Source organism: Scatophagus argus, chromosome 2 (assembly GCF_020382885.2).
Source record: "Scatophagus argus isolate fScaArg1 chromosome 2, fScaArg1.pri, whole genome shotgun sequence".
In the NCBI taxonomy this organism is placed as follows: domain Eukaryota; kingdom Metazoa; phylum Chordata; class Actinopteri; family Scatophagidae; genus Scatophagus; species Scatophagus argus.
This window is the reverse complement of record NC_058494.1, coordinates 12,713,718-12,738,849: the sequence shown is the minus strand read 5'-3', so window position 1 is coordinate 12,738,849 and position 25,132 is coordinate 12,713,718. Positions and strand designations below refer to the sequence as shown.

The window sequence follows — 25,132 nt, the reverse complement described above, 5'->3', positions numbered from 1 at the left end:
ACACTCAGTCTCTTTAAGATGAACCATTTACTCCAGCTGGTGAGATGCTGGCTTTGGAATTGCCTTTTCCTGTTTCTGAGTGGAATAGAAATGGGGGTCTTTGTTGGAAATTGAGGTCATTCTTGTGAGGAGGGGGAGCTAACTAAACCTGCTGCATTAATTAACTTTAAATTGCTTTCTACAGGTTTGCCCTGGAAATGTGAAATTTCATCTCATGGATAAATAACAGTGAATGAAATTCACAAGAGGATGATGATATTGTGTGAGAATATAGTATTAAATTAATGTCATTTGTTATGTCAGTGCGAACAAGGCTTCCAGATGCAAATGACCAATCCAGGCAGATTAAAGCTGCTCTTGATGATCACAGTGTCTCTTAGTTCACCATTAACAATTTTAAGACCACCTCAAGGATAGTTTGGGCCATACTACAACTCCCAAACAAGCTGACAAGACAAATTATGGCTAAAACCTAACTGTACATACACACAGCTTGCATTAAACATCAAACTGTGCAAGATGGGTCTTCGTTGCAATCTATGTCAGAATATTGGATATGAAAGTGTAGAGAAGAGCTCTGGGCCAAAGTTGGTCAGAGAATGGTGCCAGCTCTTAGAGGGTTGTGCCTATAGTTATAGAACCTGGGGTTATGATATGTAACCAACATTCTTGGTCATAATGCTAGAATTTCCATACATCAAAAAAGTCAAGCATAAAGGAGAGATTGTGATGCTTTAGGTATGTATTTATAACAACGCATTATGTAGCTTGCTAGTGCATTTAATGGGCCATGACAGCAGACCCACTGTAGCACTGTGAGCCCTGAATATCTGATCTTAAACCACTCATCTCTTATGACTGCCAACTTTAGCCTGGACATTCCCAAATCACAAAGTTGTAAGTGGTACATTGAGACAACAGCTGACAACCGTAGACACCTTCCCAAAAAACTAAAAAGCTATGTGCCAGATCAGTGGAAAATGATTGGTCGCTGCAAGTGATCTCTTTCATCATGCAAAGTCATTTAATTCAAAGTTAATATGATAATGCAAAGAAGCTCAACATTAAATTAGTTTTATGAAGCAATATGGAGTACTAGAGGTATAGTGATAAAAGAGGGCAGAAAATCTATAGTAAAGAAAGTGCTATTATTATCATATTGCAATGTTTTTTGTTTTTTTTTTCCAAGCACATAACAGCAGTGTACTGCACTGCAGGTTCCCTAATCAATAGTCCAACTTCTACCTCATGAATAAATCTTTTTCCATAAATGATAAGGCTATCTCTCCTACAGCTGCACCCACTGATTCTCCATACAGCATGACACAGAGATGAATCATTTCTCCCCTGTAAAAAACTCATTATAGCCTCCACATCTGATAGTGTGCCGTGTCTTACTGAAAGAATATTGATCACATCACACTCCCTCACTCCCCTTTCTCTTAACTTTTTTCTATCTTTATTTTTTTCTTCCCTCTACATTTTCACCCCACCTCTTGTTGTAACCAGCCCCCACCACCCTTCGTCTCCATCTTTGTAGTGAGACAGATAATTAGCCCCACAGAGCAGCCACTGGTTTCCATGGCATTTCTAGAGGAGTTCCTGCTCATTCACATACAGACCCTTTTGCATTTCTTTGTAGCTGTCCCTAGAGAGGGAGATTTCCCACCATCGTGTGTATTCAATCACGGAAAATCTTTTTGTTTCATTTTTCAGTGTTTTTCAATTCAGAACTTTCTTTGAATGGGCATGAATGGACATCTTAATGTAGTCTTATTTCAAGGACTTTCCACATTCAGGAGCTGTTACAATACAAAACTTAATATATGTTTTCGATAATTGGTTTAACTTGGAAAAAATATTAAAATCAAAGGGTATTTTGTCCATGTCAGGACAAGAACTGCGGATTTTGTCTCATATTACTTACATTGAAATTGCTGTAAGAATGAAATTTGTGCAGCCAGTAGGCACATGAGAAACTATCACAGCAAACTCTAAATTAGTAAATGGTTTGATGTGGTTTGTTAAGATTAAGCATTATTAGAGTTACCCAACTCATAATGTGTGACAGTCAGAAAAAGTTCTCCAAAAAGTTGTTAATAAGGAGAAATTCTTACTCAACTTATTACTTTCTACAAATTCCAGTTTCCGCCTAATGTTCGTAGAGCTGTACTAGATGTATCTGAATGCTGTATTTATGCACAGGTTAATATACTGCAGTGCATGTAAAGAGCAAACTGGTGAATTCTTCAAACATTTATTTAAGGTATTGTGGACTTTTTGACTTTAATGTTCACATGTTTGTCTTTTTAAGTGTTGCTTGAGTTTGGTCTGTATTTCTCTCTGTGGAAATAATTTTACCACTGCAAAGATCAACCTAAAAGGGAAAAACAGTGTTATATGATGCCATATCAACAGCTCAGGAGTACTTTTAACAGTGAAGACAAAATGCGTGTCTGTGTACAGGAGAGGAATAGAAACTAAATGACCGACTGTCCATCTGACTCACAGGTAGGAACTTTCAGGCTGGACATCAAACACAGCTTTGTTCTTTTTCATGATCGCCCCACTGTAGAAAAGCATAGTGGCCTTGATGAGGTTCTCACGACTCCAGCCCACTGACAGTCTTCAATGAGAAAAACACACAAATTGCTCAGAGGTATAGAATACACACACGTTTGCATGAACCTGCACACACAAATAAAACGTTTACAGTACCACCTTTATACAACCACAACAACAATCTCTACGCCCACTGTTACCGTATGACTTATCGATTTAACCATGCACTAGGACGATCTGCTGTGTTAATGTAAAGAATATCCAGGGGATTGTTGTGTAACTGAAATGAAATGCCTGACGCATCCTTGATCTGGTGAAAATACAGTACAGTACATTTGAAGTACCCACTTTGGAATTGCTAATGTGGGCATATATGATGCAGTAGACAGAGAAGTAGTGCTTTGGAGGCTCATTTTAAGATAATGTAGAATCAGTAAATGGACGCTGCCTTCAAACTCACCCACTGAACTCAAAATGCAAATGTATGTTGATATGCATCTCGCTGCTGTGTGCAACTGTGTGCACAGCATGCTTTCACAGTCTTCGGTAAAGGTAATCATCTCCTGTTTTGAAAGAACAGTCTGCATGTAAAATGCACTTTCACAGTGGCACACATGCACACATGCAGGCATGACTGGCATTACTAATAATTCAACTACAGCACAGGAGTGAATTCTTGACTACTAATCATGCAGTTTCCAACAAATGACCTGTTTCTCCTTCAGTGAAAAGCATTGCGTGACATTTGATATGTGTTACAGATGAAGGTATGAACATTAAAGTTAACTCTGATCAGTGATTCAAACTAGCATTCATGGGAGATATCATGTGAGGGTCACACATGCCAAGGGAAAAGGACATCCACATAGATAAGGAACACAGCATGAGCGCATTTTAATGCTTATCACACACCTCTCACATTTTCTCTGGGAGCTGCTGGTTTCACAGAAGCTGTGACACTTGGACAAACAAAGTCATCCTCTCTTGTATGCTGGCACAATTATCTGCATGGTTGATCAGCTAGAATTGCAAGGCTTTTCTGTGTTACAGTTTATGTTTGAATAAACGTATCAGTCTTGAAGGTCACACCTCTTTTTCAACACACTGGATTGAATGCTCAACAAACTGCTGTCAATCATGATAACATTTATGAAAGGATCTGAAGTAAATACCAAGACCCGGGTCTGCGGACTCAAAGGAAAGCCAATTTGATCACGTAGTTTTCCACTATAATATTTTGATGATGAAACTCTCAGTAAGCCCCAACCTCTTCCAGCTGTTACAAAGCTAGATGGACGCTCCAAACATCAGCTACACACCTTCAGTTTTTTTTTTAATGGAGTGTGCACATCTGTGGTTGTTCAGCATATCTTTTTGATTTATTTTTTGTCATCTTTCACCTTTCTTGCCGTCTCTCTCCCTCACACTCTTTGTTTGTATCTTTCATCCAGGTTTGTGTGCACAGGTGTTCCTGTAAACAAAATTCACATGGACTCACAAGGTGTAATTTTTGCTTGTTAATTTGTTTTATTTAGTTTTTGGAACTTGCCATTTCAAAGAGTTTGGCAGTCAGAGAGGTTATTGCATCAAAGTAAATCTGATTCTCTGTCTCTGTCTGCCCCTCTTTGCTCTAGGATATCCGCTATGCAGCCATGACAGTTAACATCACATGAAGAAACAGATCAGTATAAAAATCAATCAGTGTTTGTTTGTTGTGTACACTGTGTGATGTTACTGCCTCTGACACGTTGCCTCTACAGTTTATTAACAATATATTTGTTGTGACATGTGTGAGTGACATCTATGCTTTGCAGTTAAGTCACAGCATAGAAACCAGTTGGCTCTCTCGCCCTTTTCAACTGTGTCCAGCTGTCGTGCACATTTTTTTGTGCTGGGAGGCATACTATACACGTCTTTAGCAAAAGTCATTAAAATAATATTAAAATATGGACTCTTTAAGGAAAGTGTGTGAGAGTGTTGAAGTGTGAGAGATGGAGAAACCTAAATAAAAAGTGAAAACACCACCTTAAACACTCATTCATCCTCTTCCGCTATCGGTCTGTCTTTAAACATCAATCAAACATATCAAATGTTAAACAAACAGAAATCCTCTTGTGAATTTGGACTGAGCCTTTTGGTTTTTGACAGCAGCATCCACTCACAGGTTGTGTGTGTGTGCCTCCATGCATGTGTGTGAGACGATGACCTACAGTTCCGAAGTCTTAATCCATCTGGAAAGCTCTGCAGAGCTTCTCCAAAGAGACATGGGCCTGATTGATTGTGGCTCAGAAATTTCTCTTTGGAGAGAGGTCAGAATAACCTAGATGGACCTCTGTACTCCTCTTCAGCCTCATTTACCCTGCTGCTGCACAGTCTCTAGCTGGGCATTTACTTTAGATGCGTTGTGTTTGTGTTGTTCAGAAAGGTTATACTGACACTGGGCTGTTTTTCTCTGCCCAAGTGTCTGCAGATCTTTAACTATAACTCAGTCACACAAAATTCAATTCACAAGATCAATGAATCTGCATCTTTTTTGTTTTCCTATAATCCTTGAAACGGTACAATACGTCAATGCAAACCGAGCAATGGGGCCAAAATGACGCTCCAAAAGAAGGGCATTATTTTTTTCCAGTGTAGCTAAAGTAAATAGTTTTTGGTCTCTAGAATCCCACTGAATCACAAGTTTGAAAGTGACGTTTGATTGGACACCTTCAGAAAACCGGCCACAGATATCCCCTAACAAACCCTTAAATGGATCCATCAAGGAATAAGGAAAAGAAGCTGTCATAGGAAAAGGTAGAGAAGAGAAAGAAGAAATATCTAAAGACCTGAATATGAAGACCTGCCAAAATGTGAGGAAGGTGAGGGCTTTTGTCAATGGCCTGTGCATCCTGTGGAGGAAAAGAGCAAAGGGACAGTCCTGACATGACTTTATAATAAAATCCGATATGTTGCTGACCTTTAAAGTTATATGTTATCAGCATGCAGATATCTAGTTAGACTGTCAGACAAAATGATAATGCAGATTTTTTTCAATTCCATTGCTAACACTAAACTGTGGAGTCCTTGTTTCAGGTGAAGTGTTGTTGATAATTTTGACAGTAATTCTGAAAATCAGTTTTACATTATTTATGTACACAATTTTTGTAACATTTTGTAACAACTGCTTTATTTGTCAAATGCACAACAAACACAGGCACATCAGTCATTGCTGGAAATTAAATGCTTGGACTTCAAATGCTTACAACTCATAGAGCTTTGGGTGACCTCTAAACATGGCAGCCTTCCACAGTGCTAGCGTCCATCTGTAACTGGTGATGGCTATAAAATATGCACATATATATTTTTTTCGTAAAATTATTTATTATTGTTGTTGTGTTGTTTCTCGTGTCCGCACATTTGCTCTCCTTCTCACATTTCTGTTTTTTGGACAGACATTTTCACACAATACTGCAGCACTACACAGTGTTGCCAAAACCAACAAGAAAAATGAAATGTATCAGATGATGTTGTGCAAGGATATCCTGTGACAGATATGATACATAAAACAAGCTGACTGCTATAAATCAATACTTGTCTGTCTGTCTAGTAGACAGATATGTGTGTAAATGGGTGCAGGTGTGCATTTGCATTTTCTGTGCGTGTAGGTGAGATCTATGCAGAAATAAAATAAATATGAGGTCTATTATTTGTCTGTTGTATTGTGTAAAAATAGGACATATGAATGAAATCAGACTTTGATGTTTGCTGATCGTGAAACACAGATGCACATTTCCTCCTGCTACAGCAATGTCAACAGAAACATAACGTCCGGTGGAAGTGTTAAATATGTGTTGGTTTGTCTGGGTGTTTTTATGCCGTGGGCGTCTGTGCAATTTAGTGACTGTCTGTCTGCTTGTATGCTTGATCATACCATGCGTGAGTGTGGGCGCGCACTGTGTGTTTGCCTTGTGTATTTGTTTGCAAAGAACATTTTGTCTGACCTGCTGTCTTTGCTCTCGTGTCTTTTGCATCCGATGGATTCCTGTTGACTTTTCCATAACACAAAGAAGGCTTCTCTGAGGATGTGATTTGTGATGTGTATGATCGTGTTCGGCATCGCTATTTACTTCAGCATGTAATTAACACATTTGCTGGCTTCCGCATCTGTAATGGGACTTGTGAACATTGTGGAAATCAGGAAGCAATTCAACTAATTGCACTGCAACTAATTACGTTTACTAGTACTAGTTTAAAACACTTCTTTTGGTATTGGATCAGATTCACACATGTCATATATCAACACATAATCCTGAACAAGAGTGATTTCACTACAGGTGTTAAGACCACCTGTGAAAGATCCACACGGATGGCATGTGATTTTTCTCGTATCATAACCATGATCTTTCACTAATTAGGCATTTTTCATTTGCAGAAATGAAATGTTCAGATCAGAACATGGGATGATAATGTGGGAAATGAAAAATGAGATGAGATGGGAGAAAATCACAATTGCTGAATCTGACTTTCATAAATTCATCTCCAATACTAGCTTTTGAAGTTGCACACAGAAAATGAGTCATCCACCAGATGAAAGCGGAAAATACAGTATGATCACAGTAGCTCCCAAGAAATCTATTCCATACTGTGAAATAAAGCATAATCATTTCAGACTGACCTTTAAATTGGTTCTGTCATCTTTGGACGATGATCCCCTTTGAAGAGTAAACCACCTCCATTTAAGGTTTCTTACTCTTCAAAGGGGACCACTTTTTTTGGTCCCATTTTTCACCATAATTGGAAACCGCATTAGACCCTGTCGCCAAACAGCTCCACCTCTCTTTCCTCCTACGCCCTCAGTCACTTCAGAGTCACCTGGTGTACTTGAAAAACACAAGCATACAGCACTCAGGTCTAATAGATAGTGCAGTCTCCTTGCAAATACCAAAAAGCCATGTATACTCCCCTAGCTTTCAAGCAATTACTGGAATAAGTGAAGATTCTCAGTGCTTGGTGGTCAGGGTTGCCAGGTGTTACATAAATCCAAGCTTACATAACTATATAGACACACCAACAGTGGCAGGAGACTGAAGCAGTGGAACGTATTGTAAAGGTGCTGGTGTCTAAGTGTAATGAGAACCATCTGAGCCTTATTCTCTGAGCCATGTCAGCCAGATACCGTCCACCGATATGGAGAATGGATGGTGGGCAGTGAGACCTGTAAATTGGAAGGAAAACTGAGAATGAGCACAAATTACAGTGAATTTTTTCCTTTCTTCCTGGGCCTGAGATAAATGGGAAGGTAATACACATGGGGAAAAGACAGAGATGACTTTTTGACATGAGCTAATCAGCATCCTATTCATGCGAAACCTCAAGGGGATTGCAATCTTCAAGAGATGGTGTGTTATGTAACGAGTAAGGTAGATGTAGCCGAATTGATCCACATGTGATTCAAAAGCGCTTGATTTAAGTCTGGCTCAGTCTGTTATTGGATTGACAGACTCCTCAAACTTGGTTCTTTAATCAATATATATGGTCAGAGACTCACCATTTGTTTGCTTGGTTTGTAGATGCTCAGATGCAATTACTCAGAAAGATAGATGAGATATTGATCCTGCATTACCATAGAATGGTTCGATAAGATATTCATAGATGGTGTCCTGGAAATACCAATATCCACTCCAAGTAGAGGAGATACAGCCAATTTTAAGACTGATAATTGGTTTGAAGAACAGTGAGCACAACAATATCTAGACAGTTTCTCAGTATTGCTACTCTATTTGAACTTTCATCAGAGAAATGGACCAGTTTTTCTTTGATGATGTGACTAAGGACCAGAAAGAAGAAGAATCAACTTTATTGGCAGAATATATATTTTTACATACACACACTGAATTCGTCTTCTGCATTTGACCCATCCTTAGTTGAACACACACATGCAAATTACATGCAGTGAAACACACACAGGAGCAGTGGGCAGCATCAAGCGCCCGGGAAGCATATTGAGGGGTTAAGTGCCTTGCTCATCATCCGGCTAATGAGGGGGGGGGGGGGGGGGGGGGGGGCATTTTTTTCACATTAATCACTCCACCAAATTTTTCCTGCCCATCCGGTGGGGGAATCGAACCAGTGACCCTCCGATCACAAGCCGCTTCGCCAACCTCTAGGCCACGGCTGCACCAGAGAATCAGAGCCAACGCAAACAGATTCCTGCATCATGTTTCGACATTGAATTTGTAATGTGACTTAAGAGTTTTGGAAGGAGCACATGTCATTGTTGATCTAACTACTGAAACAGCTGCCTCCATCTCAGATCTTGATTGAAAAGATTGTTCACTCATAAAGATTTCAAACATCGTCACAGGGCATGTATCAGTGCTGTTTGTTTCTCTTCTGCGAGTCAATGTTATTTTTCACATACATACATACATATCATGAAATACCCACAGTGATTCCCCTGTCCTTATTTTAACTAAGGATATTTTCCCAAAACATCAGGAGAGCTTCCAGCTGTGACACCTGCCAAGCAAGAGACCACTTCAGCCACTTCACTTCACACTTCAACCAAAGCAGTTATTTTCAGGGAGATTTCATAAAAGTCTGTGTGGGGTGACAAAGTCTGATATCAAAACCTGGTCTATTCTTAACTCTAACCCAGTGTTTTTGGGCTAATAGAAAACTACTTTAAAGCCAAGTCAGTCAGTCAAGTCATCTAATGGAAAAAGAGTTGAAAAATTTTCTGTTTGTTTGTATAGCACTTGTTAACACACAGCTACAAAAATGTTACACAATAATTGTGTAACTGTTGTTAACTGTAATTGTAACTGTAATTGTTCTATGAATGCCGCACTGGCATGAAATCGTTCAAATATGAGTAGTCAGTAATACATCATTTTGATCTTGTTATTATTGTGACTTTCAGTCTTAATTCCATTGCATTTTTCAAATTTGCTTTGTTGCATCACTTGGTTGATTTTGTGAAAAGCATTATTAGTGAGAGGTGAGAGGTGAGAATTATAATTGTGAGTGGTCTCCCAGGCCAACCAAAGCTTGGAGTGCAATTACACACACACACACACAACTAAACAAACATGCCTGGCTGCTATCTGTGAATTGTATGAATGGAGCAGCTAGGTCTGAAATGTCCTTGCAAGAACAAAAGCTCAAAGGTTAAATGTACTATGCAGAGGAACACATAAGCCTTCCAATGTTCATTATCAGCAGCATCTTAGTTTACTTGTGTACTGTTGGGACATCTTTGTCCTTTTATTCTAGCTTTCAGGCAGTGGCCCCCTTTATCATACAGCTTTCTACATAAACTACTAGCAGAAACATATAACACATATGTACTATCACATATGGGTGCTAGGCCTTGGGCACTGTCTGACTGAAGTGCAATATGCCATCCTTATCTCTGCTCTCACTGAAGGATCAAATGAGGACACGTTCTGAGAACACTCAAGCTTAGTCTGTGACAAGTGGATCTTAGCTGTCACCCCAGCAAGTCTAATAAGTAGAGTATGTATTCAAGCATTCTGCACCTCAGCATTAGCTGTGATATTTTGCTATCATATTATGACACTCAGACAACTTCACATCCTGTTTGTTATGAAGCTTTTTGCAGACGGTGTCTTCAGATGAGCAGGTTCATCTTTCATTCACATTACAGTCTTTGTTGCTGGTCTTTGGCTGCTGTGAACAACCGTGGCATCAGCATTGGTGCATAGCATGAGAGCGTATATTGACTTTTACTCTCATTCATACTTTTCAGCATTTCTACTTCTCCAGCTACAACCTTCAAGATATCGCATCCTCTCACTGTAGCCGTGAAAGCAGCGGTAATGCTTACTGCTGGTTTATTCATGTGTTGATCTCTTTAAAGGCTCCTTTAGTTAATTTAGTTCAACAAATATGGATTTTTTTTTTTTTATGTTGAAGCGCAGGGGATGAATTGAGCAGATGTTATATAAAGCAGCCTCTCAGGAGTCTGGATCATCACTGAATGTGCAACATAAAGTCAGAGGAGGATATCAAGACAGAATTAAAATTAAGTCAGTGCTGGCATCAGTGAAAATGTTTGAGTCATTGATGCTCTCTGATCTGGTATACTACGGTCATGGTGCAGGGGAGGGATAAAGTTTCCTGAAACTTGTGCGTGCAAGATTCAAAAATAATTTCAAGAATGCATAGAGACATTAAGTAAACAATCAGAGGTCTACAGAAAATGACCCACAACTGTCACCAACAACACTAGTCCTTATATACATCAGTCTTGGGGCAATAAATCCCAAGCTAACTCCCATTTACTGTAATGTTAGGTAACAGGCTGTAAGTGCTTCACATAAATCTCCTGTTTGTTGACAGAATCTGGCTTTTATCTTCTCCTTCAATTCCTCCATCCATCTGTCTTCTCTCCCTCTCTGTCCCATCTATCCATCCTGTCTCACTATCTGTCAGTTGGCCAGTTTCTTATCTTGTATCTTGTCTCATTTAACCCCCACACCACCCCGCTCTTGTGTACGATATTAACCATCTGTAGCTGTCACCTGACCAATAAACACCAGGCTGTCGGAGTGATAATGTAAACCTCTCTGAGAGGAGATAATGCAAGCCACTGGAATAATTGGTCAGACACACACACACACACACACACACACACACACACACACACACACAGTGAGATGCCTCTCTCAGTTACCATGGGAACTTGACCTGCAGAACCTGCATAGACTCACACAAACATCTCAATGGGCACCCCCCACTGTGTACTTTACCCACATCAGGTGCTCGCAGGAACAAACTTCAAACATTGAAAGGTGATGTAACAAAGCAGCAGGGCCACTTGCAGAAACAAGGCCCCTGTAACCTGCGTTAACAAGAAAAAATTTGCTGGTCAGTTACAACAACAGATTATCGCTCCATGATTTTGTGAAACACAACAAAGTCTGTAAACAAGCCCAAGTTTAAAAAATCAGAAATACATTTATGCGTTCATTCAATTTGCAAATTTTTAGGATAAATTAATTTTGTAGGTTTATTATAACATATTGAACTGTACTGACCCCAGTCTGCATTATGCAGCAGACTGTTGCACAGTTAAAAGGTTCCCTGAGTGTCATTAGGCCCTTTTGAACCCTGCAGCCTCACATCAATATGAAAAGCACTTACTGTCATTATTTTAGTCATTGTTTGTCCAGAGGATGTGAAGTGTGTAACTAGTTCCCTCTGGTGGTGAGGAGTGAATGCTACAAGTACAGGGAAACATGACATATTTTTTGTTGCAGTAATAACTGAAAACCTGGAACAAGGAAATTATATTTTTAATGAAATATTTGGGTTACAAGCTGAAATACAGCTGACAAAACAGCAGCTGTCATGGATCGTACAGTCATATCTCATCAGCACAGGGAGTTTGTTCATCTTTTCTTTTTCTGAACACATGAAGGACTTGTGCAGAAGAAAATCAGTATGATCATCTGCAGTGTTGCAGCAGCTGACTAAACTCAATTTGCATGAAGACCATTTAATAAAATAATAAAAGAATTATAGCTTCATTTTGACTTTATGTGAACAAATTAAAGCCTCCTAAATTAACCCACTGTTGCATTTATGACCAAGCAATGTCATTAAGATTTGAAAAATACATTATCACTTTCTATTTTCCATCTAACAAACTTTAAATAAATCTGTGATGTAATTTTTTTCCAAAATTTGTTTTTATTACAACTTTTCCTCTGAGATGCACCAGTGAAAGTTAATGTCACAGATGTTTCTTACTGTAAGCCAGTACCTTATTGTATCATTCTTCATTTCCCTGCAAAAGCTTGTTTCTGAAAACTTAAAGCAGTTACTTCTCAGTAAGAGTTTGTTCTAAGTAATAATGTCAGTTAAAATGTTTGAGATTCCCAAAAAGAACAACAACAAGTGAAATGAGAAATGCGGGTGTTGGTCTTAAAAACAAAACCACAAGTCAGAAAATGATTGTTTATTTTTATTTTTATTCCTTTAACTTTCTCTGTTGTAAATCAAACAGGAAATAGACATAGTACTAGTAAAACAAATCAAACCCATGACTGCAAGTAGTATCCACATGAGTATCTTAATGTAATTGATAATCTAACAATTCCATTTACAACTGATCACATAAGGAAAATAATTTAAAAATCCAGCTATTTTAAATAATTCAGTTATCGTCACCAAGCATTTTGTAGATTATGTCTCATTTTGTGACTAGTTAGTTGTAATATTTTACAGAAAGGAAGAAATGCTTCAAAAGAATGCTTATGAGGGATCATTATTTCACAAAATATGTTAGAGACAATACCACAAACATTCAAGTTGTCTGATGTGTCGTACCTGGGTCTTGACATATCAGTGTGCTCAACTGAATGGTCAGGGTGACCTTGTTTGCCCAGTGGGCTCTCAGCTGCAGCATTATTTTGCCAAAAGCTCAACCTGCCCCTGCGTGGTACCGCTTTAGTGACAGAATTAGCAGTGAGTCTTTCTGTCTTGAAAGGGCCCTCAAAAGTCCCATATGAAGAGGGTGCACTGAGGTACTTGAAAGGCAGATTTTAAGCCTCCGTGCTGGGTTAGTCCTCCAGTTTCAAGGTATACCTGCAAAGACTTGAGTGAGAGAGACAGGGAAGGAGTGATCTGTATCTGTCTTCTCACTCATCTGCTATTCTACAATAGGACAGGTCTTATTTTCTATTTCTAAATGTCATTTTTTACGTTCTGTGAGAGCACATACCTCCCCTCTCCATCCGATGTACTAGGGCTTATCAGAAACCTCAGAGTGTAAAACCAAAGCTGCCTGCATGCCTATTGCCTACAGCAATCCTTTAAATGCACCTATTTTGCTCTCTGTGTGGGCAGTCCACTGCCACATGTCTTCATAACTAGTGCACCAGAGGGCAGCATCTACCCTCAAACCACAGACGGAGTGGTTGCATGTCTGAGAGTCCCTGTGTGCAACAATCTGATATGTTGCAAACAAAAGCTTCTGTGTTTCTGAAGGGGAATTCCCTCGTCTTTTGAGGTCTTTATGTTTGACTCAAGATGGACATTTTACTACACTGAAAAAACTGGAAGGGGAATGGTTGTTCAATTTACAAATATGTTCTTCATATGTGCTTCATAACTGATTCATATTTCTCTCCGAAACATGATTAATGCACTGTTTCATCTAAAACCAACAGACACAACTGTCTCATTTTCATCTCTCTCAGAAATAAATACAGAGTCCTGAAAATAATGCATGGCTTGAATGTTTAGAACGCAAGGCTAAAATGAATCGGTAACCTAGAAGATTTGCAGTTACGTGTTTCTGTAAGTGTGTGCTTTACACTTACTTTCAACACTATGATGATTATCAGCCACCCAGTCTGTCATTTCCTTGTTCATAATAAATTTCTTTGGTAATGATTAACCTTTCAGACATGAGTCACTGTACTGGGCATTTGAAAACACAGATAACACAGTACCTCATTGGTCCTGCTCTGACGTTTTATACCACTCCATGACATGGATTTACTTTCAGTTATTTCAGTGTGAAAGCAAGTAAGACTGAAATCCCCAAAAAGGTCCTCACTCCAACTCCATTCCTGACAGCAGAATCCATCACAGACTTAGATTCTGAAGATCGGGGCATGACTCTGAATGAAGTGCTCGCAATGTATCTACTGGACTGAGTGCTCATCAGGGAGCAGTTGTAGGGCCCATCTGAAGTATTCCGCGCCAGGGAACTACGGATAGTCAACCAACCCCCTTCATCCACTTGTTTGGTAGTCTTTTGTCGAGAGTTGTCTATGACATTGCTGGAGCCATGAAACCAGTGCACATTTCCATCTGGGTAGACATGGCTGAAGGTGCAGATGTGATGGTCCTCTGTCTGGTCACCCTGAACGGTCCCAGAACACTCTGAAGGGAAGATTGTTAAGAGTTTTGAAATTAATTTCAAGAATGTACTTTACGTACAAAAGAAGAATAGAAACACTTAATGTTCTCATTTAGCAACATACTATCAATTCAATATCAACCACAAGGGCACCTTTACATAAAGAATACTTCTAGAGAATAATAGAGAAAGAGGCCAGTCCTTTATTATATTTAATGTATTCATGACAATAAAAATAAATGTAGACTCTTACCTTGTAGCTTCACTGTTGTGTATTGATGTTCAGCTCCTTTGTTGGAACGTAGTTTGCACAGGTACTTTCCGCTATCCAGTGGCCGCACTTTATGAAGGATGAGGGACAACTGTCCATGTTTATATTCACAGTGGAAGTCTATCTGAAGGTGTCCGCTATGTGTGGTTATTTTCCCTTCACTGTCCACATTGCATAATGTTCCGTTTCGGGACCACGCCATAAGTTTGACTGACAGTCCATTTTGATAGTTCGTCACATTGCAGTTCAGGGTAACCTGTTTGCCACACTCTGCAGTAATATTTGTACTCACATTTAGTTTCCCAGACCCTGTAGACAAGATACAGTTATCACACTGAGATTTAATGGAAACAAAAACTTCTTGCTGGTTCCATTATATATTAAAGTGAGCATTTTCATCAGCACAAATATGCTGTTACACCTCACATTAGAAAACTGCACACTGATCCTCTTGAAAACTTTTAAGGGTTTTTTCTTCCTCGTTGTTTCTGAATCGTTTTTGTAACATATTTGCAGCAAACCTTTTCATTCAATAAATATTTCTACTGAACAAATGAGTCTGAACTAGTTTAAAATAGTTTCACATACCTTGTGTTGTAAGAGCGAGTGCAGTTAGAAGCCAGAGAAGTATATGCAGTATTGGGAACCCCATTGTCATCTGTTCTGTATTTCACTCTAACATGGAGAACAAACAAATTAAAACAAATCTCTCTCACCTTTTATAGGTTAAAACTTTGATCTCAGCAGGCTGATGCGCCTTTTGCATTACATCTTAAGTTATATGTCTGAGTGGAACTAACCTCAGGAGTACTGGTGTTTCTTCTCAGGTCTTCTCCTTCTCTAGAAGTCTCTGATTTCTGCCGGTGCTTTTGTGGCTATTTGTTTCCTGGCTAATGATTACAGACTCATAAAGTGGAAAGATCAGGAAGGCTTTTCCTTGTGGTAGGAGTGTGCTAGAACCAGAAGAATAAGAGGAGGGGAATGATAAAAGCTTATCTGTGTGTGAGTGTGAGTGTGAGGCAAAAGAGAAAGGAACAACACACAGACAGAGTGCTGATTCATAATTTTTTATTAGAGGCTTGTGCAAATGCCTTTGATGTCTTCTTCATTTCACTGAATTCAGCATTCATATAGATTCTTCCCATGAGGTCATTATGAGTGTGTGACATTGCTCAAAATCCCTGGCAAAAACCACATGGAAAATCCTTTCTTGATTATGTTCCAAAGAATAAAACTACAGTGAGCAGTCCTACACGCCTCTCTGTGCTTTCATTAGCACAGTTACCCACCCAAAATCTCAGAGGAGTTATACATAACAATCTGACAAAAATTAACACCAACAGCTCCACAGCCACAATAAATAGGAGAATTAAATGTGGACAGTTAAATGTTAGATCTCTATCATGTGAAGTTGTGAAGTTATGAATTAATATTGGATTATAATATAGATTTGTTCTGTCTAACTGGATTTTTTTTCTGTCTTTTACTGGAATTTTCAGAGTTTCTATTGAGTCTAGTCCTTAAAACTAATAAAGTAAATATTATGGACGATTTCAACATCCATGTGGACGACGATAATGATAGCCTTTGAGCAGCATTTATCTCTCTATTAGATTCTGTCGGCTTCTGTCAGCGTGTATCAGTAACAAAACAGACAAACTATAGTCTATACATGTATATTATTTTATAGCATGTTTTCTGCACAATGCAATGACATATTCTTCTACTTTGAAGAACCTTTAGAAGATTTTTTTTATTGTTGCTGTTATCTCCTTTTGGCACGCTTCAGACAGTGTAACTGTAAATACAGCACGTCTATCTCATTACAGCTTCCTTCAGGAGGTGACTCAGCCCCGCAAGGTTTCTCGGGCCTATTGTAGAGCTGGAATCCGTCACCGTTCAGTAGTATTTTGACATTTCACAGCAGGAGTAAGGAGAGATATAATATAATTCCAAAAATAAAGTTTCAAATAACACTGAGATGTTTCTCCTCTTGTGTCCTGTTTAGCTTTTAATGTTCCGTTTGTCTGGTTTCTTTCCTGTCTTGATTGTTTGCCCCATGTTTTCCATGGAATAAAATTGCACTAATAGTGTGTGTGTGTGTGTGTGTGTGTGTGTGTGTGTGTGTGTGCAGTGATGGGGTATTGTGAGTTCAGGGGAACAAAGCTGTTGTAGAATCTTGTCATTTTGCATCGGATGCTGCAAAATGCTGCATAGCATCAAGGCGGGGCAGTTTGCTTACCATATGCTGGGGAATGATTGTGTCAGGCTCAGACAGAGTGCAAAGGAAATAGCATCCTCTGTGGAACAGTTTGGCAGGTAAGCAAACTGAAATAGGTTGAAGGGGGTGTCCGGGTGGGTGGTGGTGGAAATGATGTGGTCCTTGATCAGCATCTGAAAGCACTTCATCATGATTGGGGTGAGTGCTACTGGCTGGTAATCACATTTGATTGAAGGTTTCTTAGGTGCTGGTATGATGATTGCAAACTTAAAACAGGAATGAACCACAGCTGGGTGGCACGTGGCGCAGTGGTTAGCACTGTCGCCTCAAAGCAAAAGGGTTCCAGGTTCGAATGTCACCATATGGATAAACCCATAACCAAATCCCGGCACTGCCATCAAACCCAGGGTTTTTGGGCCAGTGGGTTTTGCCCCATTTGTAATCTGCTACTGGCTATGTGTGCACACATCCACACACATGTGCAATACACACACATGCAATGCTTGAGTTCACTGCCTTATGTCAGCATGACAGCGGCATCGCAGCTTAGTCAGACAGCATGTCAAGTTTTATCCTGTACTTAATTGCTGTAGACCAGATTATCCGTAATTCTGAGTATTATCTGCGGTTTAACATGATTTGCTGTAGGTCAGGGAAACAGCTGAAGTTGTTTAGCATCTGGTAAATAAAGTTTGCCACTAATTCTACACTCAGGAGAGTTTGAGCCGAGCTGTGGACCTGTGCTATGGTGTTTAGTCAGGTTTGTTACAGAAAGGTTAAAAACTGTGAATCTGTGAAGTTGAAAGATTACATCAACTGACATCACATACACTGAAAAAATTGTAATTTTTTTCTGCAAAACTTGACTAATTTCCTGAATGTCACTGGTGTTTGACAAATCAGTTGTGACGCCAAAAACCAATCACTCAGACACATCACTGTATTTCAGTCATTGGGAAAATCGGTTAATGTCTTATTCACCACAAATGGGGGGCAGCCGTGGCCTAGAGGTTGGAGAAGCGGCTTGTGATCGGAAGGTCGCTGGTTCAATTCCCCCACTAGGCAGGCAAGAAAAATTTGAGTGTGGTGGAGTGATAATGTCCCCACTCTCCATTAGCCGGCTGATGTGCCCTTGAGCAAGGCACTTAACCCCCAGTATATGCTCCCCGGGCGCTTGATGCTGCCCACTGCTCCTGTGTGTGTTTCACTGCATGTTGCATGTTGCATGTGTGTGTTTCAATCAGTGATGGGTTAAATGCAGAGAAGTGATTTTAAGTTAATAAAGTAACTTAAAAAAAATACGAAATGATTAGAACAGGATCCCTGGACAACAGGAATTATGGAGCCCAGTGATATTTTTTTATAGAATAAAATAACTACAAACATTTAAGGGGAAACGTGTTTAAGGTTACTGCGTTTTATGGGCTGTTGATCAGAGCTGTGAAAATGCCGGTACAAGTAGCATTCAAAATTCCTGCATCTAATTCCCGTTGAAGGCTTTAGCTGTTAATACCCCTCAAAGCCCCATTAAAGCTCAGTCTCAACAAGGTTTAAAGAATATAATTTGTGTTGGTATGTAACTCCAAAGGCTCAATAAGGACCTCAGTTACAGGGGGTTGTATACTGCTGCAATATTCCATTATAAATCCAACTTTATGGATGATCGGTAACTGAACAGCAGCCTCCATGTTTTATGTCATATATTTTGAAATAAGATGTGTTTTATTTAGATACACAGAGATAGTTGTGGCTAACAACTGTATATCAGTTGTTATCTTCACAACTTTGGGGATGCTGTTGGTCACCTGTTCCTTAAAAGTCAATATTTGATATGGGTTATGTCTTGACAATATTGACATACAAGTGTAAAACCTGCACAATAGTAACTTGGTTAAAAATTCCCTCACAGTGAGCACATACGACTAGTTTTACCTGAGGAGGAGGTACATTTACAGTAAATGCTCTGAGAAACTTAGCTTTGCCTTAAGCCATCATTCTGTGGTTGTTTTGCATGAGTGAACAATGGGTGGGTGTTTCTTTTTTTTTTGACAGTTTCAACTGTGCTGGGAACCAGGGCTGTAGTTGTAGACTTGTAAATCCTGTCGAGACATGCACTATAACTGTCATACTGGCCTAAACACATACATTAGGCTGGTTTATTTTTCACAGGCAAGCGTCCTATAATGTTATTCACTATCATTGTTTGTGAATTTGTTGAGTACATTTCTAGTCATATTCTATGACAGAGATGGATCATTGTGTTTTAGATATTCACAGAATGTGGGTCAGCTGTACAGTTTACACTCCGTAAAAATGGCTCTCTGTTAATAATAATCTAAAATTATTTTGTTTACCACCGTAAGCTCCCAGTTCAATCCCAGTTCATTTGACAGGTAAATATACCATGCAGTATTCATGGAGGATTTGGACTAAACTACAGCACAATGAATCACAAGTGTTCATTTTGAACATAATCTTTGTTGTCAGTATAGCACAATGTTTTCTGGTTTCAGCTTTTTTCAGTTTGTTCCTTCCATTTAAAATGCACTCTTCGTATTACCAGTCTAACCACTGTTGCGTTGTGAAACCTTGCTGAGCAGGTCTACTAAATATACTAAGCATTAATTCGCACTAGACCCTTACTCTTGTCCTTTCAGCTTTTTTACGTGACCTCCATTCTCAGCATCTTTGATTGCTGATTCCAGCCATCAGCAGCGTGGCTGTAGTGCTTAATGCAGCCATTAGTGTAGACTAGCGTTGTCCAGAAATTAGCAGGATGCAATCAATGCCACCCTCTCCTCCTGCAAGAGGCGTGAGTGAGAGGAGCACAGAAGAAGCTCTAAAATGTACAGAATTTTCCAAACAAAGAAGCAAATCAGTTGGAGTAAGAACTGTTTCCTTGCTGAAGTGGCTGCATGCAGGTAACAAGTCATTTGCCACTCAAATAAAATTGAGCCAATTTTCCCAAACTGTCAAAGGAGCACCTTAGTGGATCTCAGCAGGGTAATGATCATCTGTTTTGGCTGTCATGTGTTTCTTAAAGAACCAATGTTTGAAGAGCCTAAAAGCAAGCAGCATTCTCATTCCTGTCACACTGAGTTTAGACGTGCAGAGAAAAATAGGATTTTATGCTTTCTTGATGCAAATTGAATTTTGAATTGAAAGTGTGGGTTGCAGTGTGTATTTCTGACTTTCCTTCTTCCAAGTCAATTCTATTTAGCTGCATAACAAACATGCAGTGACATGCATCACTATGTAGTCAGGCTAATCCAGGTGAGGTAAGAGCAGGCAAGAGACGCCCACTTGTTAGTAGTAATCAAAAGCTTTTTAAATTCTGAGCACAGCATGCACAATTAAATTTCTTAATCTATTAAATCTCTTACTTATTTAGCCTTGCTATTACTTTGCTAGTAACGGGTCTTTACTTATAATAGTGAGTTAGCTGCAAGACAAAGTGATCAATCATTATCAAATATAAAACCTGAATATATGATCAGATAGTTAAAGAAGAGACCAGTAACTATCACGTGACCCTGGTGCTCACTCTCTCTCTTTCTCTCTCTCTCTCTATGTGTGTGTGTGTGTGTGTGTGCCCTCTGTTTGAGCCCTTAAATGCTGAGGACATCTCCATCACACACAATCATAAATCACATTTATGGGCAGATCTGGAAGCTTCGCTGCACTAATAAACACACCACCCCAGTCCCCAGCCATAAAGACTGCTATCACACAGTTAATGTCTATTGAAGGTTCGTTGGAGGGTACAGAAGGAGAGTACGCAGAAGTGGGATAAAGTGTTTTGATCGGTTTGAGGGCAGTTGTGTTCAGTTTTTGACTGAACAGAAGTTTGGATCCTTCTGGTCTGACCTACAGGCTGCACTCAGTCTTGTATCATATGCTGAGATGCAAGACAGAAAATTCACTACAATGGCTGATATTTGTTTACAGTTAGGTTCGGTACAAGGAAGCTCCTACTTGTGGTTACTTAATAGCACAAATGTCAAAGATGTTTGGCATCTTAACTGCCTGGCAAACCCCACCCGCAAACCCCACCCTATTGTGTCTGGCAACTGAGGCACTCATTTACAAACAAATGCCTTGACTTGTTGTTTTATTTTACTACAGCTTTTGCATTTCCAGTAATATCTAATGGTTCAACACAATCAGGGGACGAAGTAGGTATCTAATTAGAAATGTTAAGCATTGAAACTAGACTTTTTTTTTTCTTTGAAATTAGACTATTTTCAAAACCAAAAAAGTATCATTAGCTATTATTTGTTTTAATCTTACCCACATATGGATAATGATGACTAGGCACGGTGGTGCAGTGGTTAGCACTGTCGCCTCATAGCAAGAGGGTTCCAGGTTCGAATCCCGGTCTGGGCTCTTCTATGTGGAGTTTGCATGTTCTCCCTGTGCCTGCGTGGGTTTTCTCCGGGTACTCCGGCTTCCTCCCACAATACCAAAAACATGCACATTAGGTTAATTGGCTACTTTAAATTGTGAGTGTAAGCCCTTCCCACTCACACCTAGGGGTGAGAGTGTGTGGTTGTCTGTCTTTGTGTGTTGGCCCTGCGATTAACTGGCGACCAGTCCAGGGTGTACCCCGCCTCTCGCCCGTAGTCAGGTGGGATAGGCTCCAGCTCCCCCGCGACCCTGACGGATAAGCGGTATAGAAAATGGATGGATGGATGGCTTACAAGGTATTAGTCAAGGCAGACCTTTTTTTATTTTGATAGATTTTTCAGTGTAGGCCATTTCAGTGTGATAGAAAGATGAGGCGGTGAATGATTCATTACTCTCTAACTTTTATTCCTGGCAGTCATAAATGACCTTTTCAATGGAAGGAAGGAAAAACATAGAAATGCACGTTCAAGTGACTGACCAGAAAGGAAAAGTTTGTTGATAACCTCTGCAGTTTTTGTCTGTTTTTGATACATCACTGTTGGGATCTCTGGTCATGTGCTCTGGAGAACAATAGAGAGGCCTACATGTGACCCATAAAGCCTGACTTAGAGTGACTAACCGTTAGAAATCTATTTTATGGTGTACGCCTAGTCATAAATTCCTGAGTTCGAACCCCGAACGAGCACAGACATTGGCTGTGTGCCAGCCATCCCTAAGGAATCTACGGTGACGTCACTCAGGTAATAAAAGGTCACTGCGACCATCAGCCTTCGCTTTTTCCCGTGCGTGCTGTGACAGTGAGAGCTCCTCCAGGCTCTCCAAGTGTCCAAACCGCCCGAAGGGAGCAACAATCTAACGTTTTGATTAACATCATCTTAGATCCCGGGTCACAGTTCTGCAACTCGCAGGCCGAGAAACAGACTGCTGTATTTTTCCTGTAACTTTCCCTTTTTCCTCATCCGACGTGGATCGCTTGTTAGCTGCTATCTTGCTAACCGCCATTTTGTTTGTTTTTAGCCACTAGCTTGTTAGCCGCTACCTGGCTAGCTGGTTAGCCTCCATACTGTTGTTATCATCTCTCTCTCACACACACCCATACATACACATACACACACACTCCTGTATATATGCACACCTATGTATAGATATACTCTTGTTGCTGTACCTGTGTTATCTTAGTTAATAGTTAACGTGTGTTGATAAAACTTAGATTATAATAGTGTTTATTACAAAGTGATACTTATCTATGGATGGTTGTTGCTGGTTAATAAATCCTGTTATAGTTTAACCTGTCGTTGTCTGTGGTTATTGTGTATGTACTTGTAATGACAGCTGAATTCATGACAGCCAGTGCTCGGATTCATCCTTCACAATTTTAAGAGACTGTTTTTCCTATTAATTAATTTGGCTATTGGTCCCTGGTGACAGGGTGGTGCCCCGATATTTATGCGTATTAAGCACACACTGATTTTACTTTAATGATTATTTCCCATAATCATTGACTCTTTGCCAATAACCAAATTGCTCCTACTAAGTCGCACAACATCACTTTCGGAAGCAAATCATCAACATTATATCACGTCTCATTGGGAGGAACCACAAAGGCCAGATCACAACAATGAAAAACTTCTTAACATTTTAAGCCACGAATGCAAATAATTGGCTCACTCTCTGGATCAAATAATTCTTAAGGTCATTCTTTTTAAGGTGCTTGACAGGTCTTAACTTCCCTGTTAGAAATGACTTGTCATTATATTCAAGTACATAAAGTTCAACTGTAATAGATCAGAAATGACCCCGATGTGGTTAGAAAAACTGCAGCTACTGCATGAACATTGAGATATTAGAACTGTGCTTTGCCATCTGTGGCCTCATGATACATCAATCTCACCATAATCTACAGGCTGTTACAGGCGTCAAAAGGATCCATTTGAATAAACTTGATTATAGTGCAGCTGTCGGGTGCAGCTGACTGGAGCAGGACTTTGAGAGATTTGAGACTAAAGTGAAAACCACCACATCAGTTACAATATATTTAATTTTGTTACTGACATGAAAAACATATGATGCCTAGAGTACGTCAGAGTGTTGTACTGCTTTTTAATAAATTTTACTGGTTTTATCATTTCATTCATGTCATTTCTTAGTTATTCATATTTAAAAATGGATGTATTTTTGTAGACATGACACAAAAAGAAATTATTCTGGACAGTGAGCTTTTTGCAGATCACAGTACAAATTTGTGGATTGTCTTGTGGATTAAAACTATTAAATACACAAAGAAAATCCATACAGAACCATCAGTGCTCGGGTTGCATTGTGAGTCATGTAAATGCTAGGTTTTGACGAGGAGAATGTATGGAATAAAAAAATAAAACATAAAAAAAAAAACATTGTTAAAGTCAAGAACAGAAAGTATTTGGTTAAGTTTTCAGAAAGACAAAATAATCCATCAACCGGCTTTGAGCACTGACAGATCAAAAAAAAAAAAGTTTTATTACCTGCAATTATCTGCAATTACCTTCAACATGCATGTTATGGGTCTTTAACACATTAACTTGTATCTGAAAATGACACTTCAACAGCATTAACACCTCCTCTGGCTTTATACTGTATAAGAAACTTGTGTCCTTGAAAGCATTAAAAATATAACTTTAAGGCATTTTACATTCATTTGCATTTTGATGCCTTCAGAGGACACATATGGTTTTATAAAACATTTAGGGTATTGCTATGTTGTTAATAGTCCCATCTGCATGTGAATCATGAATTCACCAAATTCTGACTGTTGCTCTTGACCAGCTCAACATGATTCTGTCTTGCATAATCAGATTCATCCAAGCCAGAATTCTCTCTAATCTCATGGATCCTCGTAATCTTTTGTTTGGACTGTAATTGGGTACAATATAATATCTGTATTCATCTCTTATGTCTAGTGCAAGCCTGATGGTGTTGTCAGCAGCTTTGATTCAGGACAAATTTACCTTTGAGGGAGAGTTTATTCAAGGATTCAAGGATTCAAGGAGCTTTATTGTCATTTCACACACGTAAAACATGAGTGGAAAGAAATTAGTTTCCCCGGTCCCAGTATAAGTTTATCACTCTGAAAACAGTTCCGAGGAGATCAGAGGCATGTTTTTTGCAGAATCAGGAAGCTAATCTGGCTCACAGCAAACAGGGTAGATGGCCTACCTTCTAAGTGAATGTAGAGTCGTGCTCAAACTAGATGCCAATGTTTGCTAACACAGAGGATTAGCCTTTCCTGTTTGCTTGCACTTTGAAGTTGCTGATGTGTTATTGCAGCATTACTGGGCCTAAACATATCCTTTATTTTGGCTCGACTCCCAGATGAGATTCTAGCTTCTAAAGTTGCTTTACGATGGAACGATTCAATGCAGTTCAACCTGCCTCAGTGAAAAGATGACCCCTATGTGATTAACAACATTCAGACAACCACTTCACGCTGAAGTGCTTATAGACACTGCTAGAGATTTAAAGCGGGTATATCGCCTTAATTATAAAAAAGAAATTATTATGGTAATTAGAGTGGAAGCACACAGATATGTCTATGCACTTCATCCCTCATGAGCCATCCATGTCTGAGAGAGAAATCATTTTTTTATTTAACAAAAGGACTGTACAGATGTCTGCATGCTGGTGCTTACGATGTAGTTCCTTTGATTAAGTTTTAGTGCTTCACCTTGAATTGGACAAGGTGAGTGTGCATCTCATTTGCAACATAATCACAAACAAAGGATGAACCAGGACATACCAACAAGAGTCTATAACCACA

The 25,132-nt window shown here is 39.4% G+C and overlaps 1 protein-coding gene across 2 annotated transcripts; it reads right to left on the bottom strand.

Moving 5' to 3' along the window:
• Nucleotides 1-11,847: 11,847 nt before the first annotated feature.
• LOC124070428 lies at nt 11,848-15,660 on the bottom strand. Of its 2 annotated transcripts, none has more exons than XM_046410335.1 (4): nt 15,512-15,660; nt 15,300-15,386; nt 14,694-15,020; nt 11,848-14,463 (listed from the first exon to the last, which is right to left on the bottom strand). In XM_046410335.1, exons 2-4 carry the CDS (start codon nt 15,367-15,369, stop codon nt 14,084-14,086), a joined length of 777 nt encoding a protein of 258 aa, XP_046266291.1. In that variant the 5' UTR covers nt 15,370-15,386; nt 15,512-15,660; the 3' UTR covers nt 11,848-14,083. The 2 variants fall into 2 exon arrangements, with proteins under 2 accessions (XP_046266291.1, XP_046266300.1); XM_046410344.1 differs by having other exon boundaries at nt 15,300-15,392; nt 15,514-15,655.
• Nucleotides 15,661-25,132: the final 9,472 nt, after the last annotated feature.